This window comes from Nansenia antarctica, assembly GCF_963989245.1.
Source record: "Nansenia antarctica genome assembly, chromosome: 3".
NCBI lineage: Eukaryota > Metazoa > Chordata > Actinopteri > Argentiniformes > Microstomatidae > Nansenia > Nansenia antarctica.
Window position 1 is genome coordinate 77,773,142 of NC_137688.1, and position 7,500 is coordinate 77,780,641.

At 39.4% G+C, this 7,500-nt stretch overlaps 1 protein-coding gene across 1 annotated transcript in view; it reads right to left on the minus strand.

Annotated features, from left to right (window-relative positions):
- Nucleotides 1-3,625: 3,625 nt before the first annotated feature.
- Nucleotides 3,626-7,500, minus strand: part of LOC308154435 (choline transporter-like protein 4) — a gene marked incomplete at both ends in the record, with an annotated part of 22,624 nt that continues 18,749 nt past the window's right edge. Inside the window, 7 exon segments of the mRNA XM_080527596.1 lie at nt 3,626-3,744; nt 4,250-4,334; nt 4,726-4,820; nt 5,377-5,447; nt 5,596-5,669; nt 6,079-6,182; nt 7,246-7,340. Coding sequence (XP_080383722.1) covers nt 3,626-3,744; nt 4,250-4,334; nt 4,726-4,820; nt 5,377-5,447; nt 5,596-5,669; nt 6,079-6,182; nt 7,246-7,340 — 643 coding nt within the window.

Sequence of the window (7,500 nt, forward strand, 5' to 3'; positions counted from 1 at the left end):
GTTTGGTTATTTTGTAAAACTGTAAATAAACATAAGAGTACAATTACTGTAATGCTCAAAACTATACTGTTACACTTTCAACATCAACAGTATGTAGCCAACATATAATATCAATATAGCAATACAAATAGTTATACTTAAATAATATAAGCTATGTATTTATAAACATATACATTATACATTGTAGTTAAACAAGAAAAGAAAAGGCAACTTACAAGCAAAGCCTTTTCCAGGGCAAGAATGTAAACAAAGAGATTCTCCGGAGCTTTTTCTCTCAACTAGCTGTTGCACGAGCTATCACGTCTGAACAGTGTGCTCACGTCATGTGACTAATGTTCGTCATGTGACTAATCAAAACCGAAACTGAATAAAGGCAGTAACAAATGTAATGTCATAAAATGTCCACTAGATGTCTCTAAAAATGAAAACCTAAGAAACCATGACAATGATGACCAAGGGTCTTTCTGCTGCTGACCAAGGGGCTGAGTCCTGTTGATGAGGCCCAATTTTCTTTTAGACTCTGTAGGCTACTGTATTTGTTTATTAAGATTATTTTATCAAATGTTCCAATTATTTTCATTTCTTGTGCTGGTTTATTATGAATAACATTTATTATGAACAACATGTAAAATTGCAGGAAACTAGCACAAATAATTGGGTGGGTGCTGCCAAAACATGCACAGTTTTCTCTTCTCTCCTTCCCCTCTTCTCTTCTCTCCCTCTCCTCCCCCTCTTCTCTCCCTCCCTATCTCATAGGAGATCCTAAACTCCTCCTCCCTCCCTTTTTTTTTTTTAATATAAATATTATTTCTGTTTTGTTCATAAATCAGATTTTTTCCATGGCTAAAACCCAATATTGCAATTGTAAAGCACCTACAGGCCAGAATCCCTATCCGTTTGTATTGAGGGAGGCCAGGCCTCCCCCAGGAAAGTGGTTTCTCATAGAAGTCAATGTAAAAAAAAATCATGGCAATATGTGATTGGCCAAATCACTGAAAATGGGTGGGCAAGGGAGGCCTGGCCTCACCATGCATTGAGTCCAGGACTGAAAGATTGACATTTTGTTCGTCCAATCACATGAAGCCATTTTGAGAATTCGCCAGTCACTTCAGTCAAAGAAACACTCGCCATAGTGGCTACGAGTGTCCTATCAACTTGTCCTTTGCAGGACACGTCTAGAACACCCTTGGCTATTATCCCTGAGAATAATAGCTCATTTGGCCAAATACTTTTGCTTAAAATGAAGTAGGCGGAAGTCGGCGAGATTCTAGCGCGATTTATACATCGAATAGGGAGACAACATTTAGGATTTATTGAACAGTTTTATTTTTAATGTAGTCGATTTCATTTTATTACAAGTCAATTTAGTATTCTTAATTTTTTTCCAAGCGGAAAAAAATTGGCCTCCTCAATTCTGGAAGTCACCAGCCTCCACTGATCCAGATGCTGATTAGACAGCATGATTATTGCACAGATGTGCCTTAGGCTGGTCATAATAAAAGGCCACTCTAAAATGTGCAGTTCTATCGTGAAAAGAGACATTTATTAGGCACTGAGCTATGGACTACTGGAGTCTAAAAGGGCCTTTTCAGCCACAGCCCCGTCCCTCTGGAACGCCCTCCCCAGCCGCCCCACACACCCGCCCCACCCCACCACCAGCACACCTGGCCCAGCCAACCAAGCACAGACCATAATAGCCCCACACTTGGCTAGCAGAACCAGGTGCCCCAGCAAGAAGAAAAGAAAGATGCTAATGCTTAGCAAATGTTTGTATTCAGCTCACATGGACCTGAGCTGCAGCCTGCATAAAACACTCAATGGAGTCAAGTATTTCACATGACATACTTTACAACAACCAAGATTAAAAAAAAGAAAGATTGATATACTACCAAACTGAACAGTTCAAGGTTTTGATCTATAATCACTGCACCTCAGTTTGTAATTGTTTTAGCTGATCTTTTTTTATCTTTTATTCTATGTTTTTATTCTCATCCTTGTTTTTTTTTATTCTTGTTCCTGTGCATGTGATTATGTTTTACTTTGTTTTATCTACTATGTTATTTATCTACTATGTTATTTGATCTTGTCACTCGTCGTCTCTGTAACCCAGTAAACAAAGAGTCCAGAAGACGTCCTCAGGGAAGCCCGAATGTGGGTTCAGATGACGTCTTTCTAGGACGTCCAGATGATGTATTTAGGATGTCTTATGGACTACAGAATCGTCTTCTGTAGTCCATAAGACGTCCTAAAGACGTCATTGGACGTCCTAAAGACGTCATTGGACGTCCTAGAAAGACTCTTTGTTTACTGGAAAATGAGGGGAACCTCAGTGGACTGGAGTTGAAATAAAGGTTGAATGAAGCCGCTGAAAAGGCAGGTGTTTATTTGTAGAGATGTTTCTTCATTGAGCTATCATTGTACAATAAAAGGTACAGTGTTATATCATAAATAGCTAAAGACATCTACATACCATAGCTGTTAGTTGAAGTTCAAAATATATACTTTTTGAGACAGAGGTTGATCTTAGGATAGTAATATGTATCTATTTATTACATATTTTCAATACATATGTACTTACATATTTAATATGTAATTACATTAATCAGAAAAATAGATTTTACAGTTAAAATACATAAACTGAGATCATGTACAAGGACATTTGTAAAAATAAAATAAAATAAAAAGTTAACATTTTACTGTTAACACTAGAAGAGTGTGACACGGTGACCCCTCTGAGTATTTTTTTTTTTATATCTTTGCACTCGATCAAATTTTAGGACCCTCCTTTCATGACTTTTCCTACATATGTGCGTTCTACCACCCAGTATCCTTACATTTTCAATAATAAATAACTTCAGGATAAAATAGTATAATAAAGCTATTTTGCAGTTTTTCTGTGTAAGGAGGCAGGCTAAAAAAAGAAGCGCCCTCTAGTGATCTCTGTGTGTAAATAGCAGATTTACATTCTAAAAAGGCGGTTCGACTAGTAGGTAAAATAGGCACGGCTGTTGTAGTGTTAATCTCTTGCAAAAATGCATTACGTACATACAACATTTAGTTGGTTTGGGCACATACAATTTTCAGCGAGCACAGTTGAAATAAAATGCAAAAGAAATGGCAATCAATTTAAAAATTGATAAAGAAAATATATTTTACATACTAGAAAACCAGAGATACACCCAAACACAGGTGTGCACACACACACCCACATGCATGCAAACAATCAATAGAAAAGTGCAAAAAGGTGATCACATTTGTGCAAAGACAGCAAAGTGTGAAGGGTGCTGAAAACCTATATTAACTAATAACTAGGATAGTGAGTTGGACGGATGATCAGAAGGTCATGAGTTCAAATTCCACCTGGGAACACCACCACTAGTGTGCCCTTGAGTAAGGCACTCAGCCCTAAATTACTCCAGGGAAGACTGTCCTTGTAATCTCTTAATTGTAAGTCGCTTAAAGTCGATAAAAACGATAAAAACGTCTGGTAAAAATGTAATATGTGGAAGTAAGAAGCCTGAAAAATCTAGAATGTTCCTGAGATGGTGAAAGTGACTGTGCTTTAGTCCAGTGATGTCATCCAAGGCACTGAGAGAGAGAGCGGTGGGGCGGAAGGAGGTTTCCTTTAGTCATTGCCTTTCCCCTTCTTAGGTTTCTTGTTTGTTTTGTTGAGGATGTTCATCAGGTTCCTGGACATGTAGTACGGCTTCTGTATCGACCCGTCATGTCTCTCCAAGTCTTCCACTGAGAGAGAGAGAGAGAGAGAGAGAGAGGGAGGGAGGGAGGGAGGGAGGAAGGGAGGGAGAGAGAGAGAGGGAGGGAGGGAGGGAGGGAGGGAGGGAGGGAGGGAGGGAGGGAGGAAGGGAGGGAGGGAGAGAGAGAGAGGGAGGGAGGGAGGGAGGGAGGGAGGGAGGGAGGGAGGGAGAGAGAGGGAGGGAGAGGGAGGGAGGGAAGGAGGGAGAGAGAGACAGAGAGACAGAGACAGAGAAGGAGAGGGAGAGAGAGAGAAAGAGAGAGAGAGACAGAGAGAGAGAGAGACAGAGAGACAGAGAGAGAGAGACAGAGAGAGAGAAACAGAGAGAGAGAGAGAGATAATTAACTGGCAGAAACATGTCTTTGTGTGTCATAAAGTATATACTGTATATAGTCAGGCTGTTCAGTTTGCAGTAGATGAGGTGTCACGCATGACTGTATACAGTGTGTGACAGAGTACTACATGTGTTTATGTTTCTGGAGGCACAGCACTCACAGAAGCAGAGGAAGAGGGTGTCCACACACATGCTGTACACGCTGAAGAACCCCTGAGCAATCAGGTACGCTCCCACCACAACCGTCTGTTACAACAGAGAAATACACAGTCAAGTTCCTCCCTTTAAAAAGCACCAAACACAGAAGGCTCATTCATTTACTACATAGACTAGCATACACATTAGGGAGTCACCATAGTAAGTAAGTAAGTAAGTAAGTCATGTTTATTTATAGAGCACATTTTACAACGACAAACAGCCGCCCAAAGTGCTTAACAGAAAACACTAGTAAAAGAGAAACAACAGATAAAAATACACTGAAAACAAGGTGCAATACAAAATACAAGTGCAGAAAAATGCAGTGTCGGGAGGCAGGCTCACCTCAGGTCAAAGGCCAGGGAGAAAAGGTGTGTCTTAGCTAGTTTTTTAAAAGCCTCGACCATAGAAGAAGAAGTATCATAAAGTATCTTTCACGTACGATGATGGGCATCCAGTAGTAGTTGAGGGCCTGCGAGCGGAAGGAGCTGCCGGGTAGTGTTATTCCACCAGAGAAGAAGTAGAACGCCAGGACGCCTGAGAACCAGGATGAGATTTATTTAACACTAGAACATATGAGGTCATTTGACCCCTGTGAGTAAATCAAAATGTTATATCTTTGCACTCGATCAAATTTCCGGACCCTCCTTTCATGACTTGTCCTAGATATGTGCGTTGTACCACCCAGTATCCTTACATGTTCTAAATCACATCAGGATAAGCTAATATAAAGCTATTTTGCTCGTTTTTCTGTGTAGGAGGCAGGCTAATTTACAAGCGGCCAACTAGTGGTCGTTGTGTGTAAATAGCAGCTTGAGCATTGTAAAGAGGGTCTTTTAGTAGGTAAAACAGCACGGCTGTTCTCGTAACCCACATCAACGTGTTTTTGGGGGGGTTTGTTTGTTTTTAATTTCCATTCTCGTTTGTTACTTACATTATAATATGTCACATTCGATATCTATTTCATATTAGTGTTTTTATGTGTACACAAAAGTGTGAGCACTAAACGAAAGGTGCAGTACATAGACAACATGGTCTAGAACTAGATCCAAAGATAACTCAACAGACACTATTATCTTGGGTGATCTCTTACCAACTCCTCCCACCACTAGCAGCTTGCCAAAGAAGAGCAGTAAGTCTGTCACTTTATCCAGCACCACCACCCTGCGGGACAAGGCAGAACACAGTGTTAGGAAAAACACATTCCCACCACCATGGTGGCTCCAGACAATCAAATGAATGCAAATATCAAGAGAAGCCGTACACAGACCCATTGCATTCATAACCAAACATTATTTAAAACACTCCTCACCTGACAATGTTTCGCATCAGAAGCGAGAAGGCGTTTTTCGCAGAGGCACAGAAGTTTTTCCCATACACGGCAATCTGGGAAGAAGAGAGGAATGTGTACCGTGACATTGACACACATGACACACTGTTGAAGACTAATAACTAGAGAGAGAGAGAGGGACAGATGGTACCACACCTTCTGAAACATCAAATTCAAGCACCTTTCAAGGACTTGAAAGACTAAATTCCCTCAAATTCAAGGACCCAACACAGCATAGTTTGAGACAGATCTAGATGAGAATGTATATAATAGGAACTATCCGCTCACAGACAACAATTAAAAAGAGAGAGAGAGAGAGAGGGGAATTCAAGCAGTCTATTTTAAAAATTTCTTTTTCTCAAATTCACAAACTTTCAAGGATTTGGGAACCCTGGAAAGACAACAGGAGAGATCCCAGACACAGTACATATGAAGAAGTGATGATGATGCTGTGTGTAGGCTGACCATAATGAAGGCGTTTCTGTTGATGAACTTGATGAACTTCTCCAGACACCAGAAGCAGCACTTCAGACAGCACATCAGGAACCTGGCGCAGGGGTTCTGAGCGGCTGGAGAGGGATGGAGGGATGAAGAGAGGGATGACTATCACTATCATGTTTTATATCACTATTTGCACTTTTGGCTAGATGCTAAACTGCATTTCTTTGTGTGGTACTTGTAATCTGCAATGACAATAAAGTTGAATCTAATCTAATCTAATCTAATCTAATCTAATCTAGTCTAATCTAGTCTAGTCTAGTCTAATCTAGTCTAATCTAATCTAGTCTAATCTAATCTAGTCTAATATAATATAATATAATATAGTCTAATCTAGTCTAATCTAATCTAATCTAGTCTAGTCTAGTCTAGTCTAATCTAATCTAGTCTAATCTAATCTAGTCTAGTCTAATCTAATCTAGTCTAATCTAGTCTAGTCTAGTCTAGTCTAATCTAATCTAGTCTAGTCTAGTCTAATCTAGTCTAATCTAATCTAGTCTAGTCTAATCTAGTCTAGTCTAATCTAATCTAATCTAGTCTAGTCTAGTCTAGTCTAGTCTAATCTAATCTAATCTAGTCTAATCTAATCTAATCTAATCTAGTCTAATCTAGTCTAGTCTAGTCTAGTCTAATCTAATCTAGTGTAATCTAATCTAGTCTAATCTAATCTAATCTAGTCTAATCTAGTCTAGTCTAGTCTAGTCTAGTCTAATCTAATCTAATCTAGTCGAATCTAATCTAATCTAGTCTAATCTAGTCTAGTCTAGTCTAGTCTAATCTAATCTAGTCTAGTCTAATCTAGTCTAATCTAGTCTAGTCTAGTCTAGTCTAGTCTAATCTAATCTAGTCTAATCTAATCTAATCTAGTCTAATCTAGTCTAGTCTAGTCTAATCTAATCTAGTCTAGTCTAATCTAATCTAGTCTAATCTAATCTAGTCTAGTCTAATCTAATCTAGTCTAATCTAAACTAATCTAGTCTAATCTAGTCTAGTCTAGTCTAGTCTAATCTAATCTAGTCTAATCTAATCTAATCTAGTCTAATCTAATCTAACCTAATCTAATCTAAAACATAGACAGTATAACACAGTGTAATAACTAAGCTCCAAGAGAGAAGTCCAGGTATGGAGCGTCACCTCTGGTCTTGTGGTCCAGGTACTCCAGGATCATCCTGACTATCTGGACCAGCGTGAGGATCAGAGCTCCAAACGCCAGGGAACCCACGTGGTATCTAACCAGACAACAAACCAGAGAGGAGAGAGAGAGGTGATGAGATAAACATGTGCTGCTTTCTATATCATTGTTAAGACATGCCACATACTTGGAAGAATTAGAGAGAGAAATCACTTTCAGACCATAGGACCATAGAACAGGGTTCCCACACCTTCTGA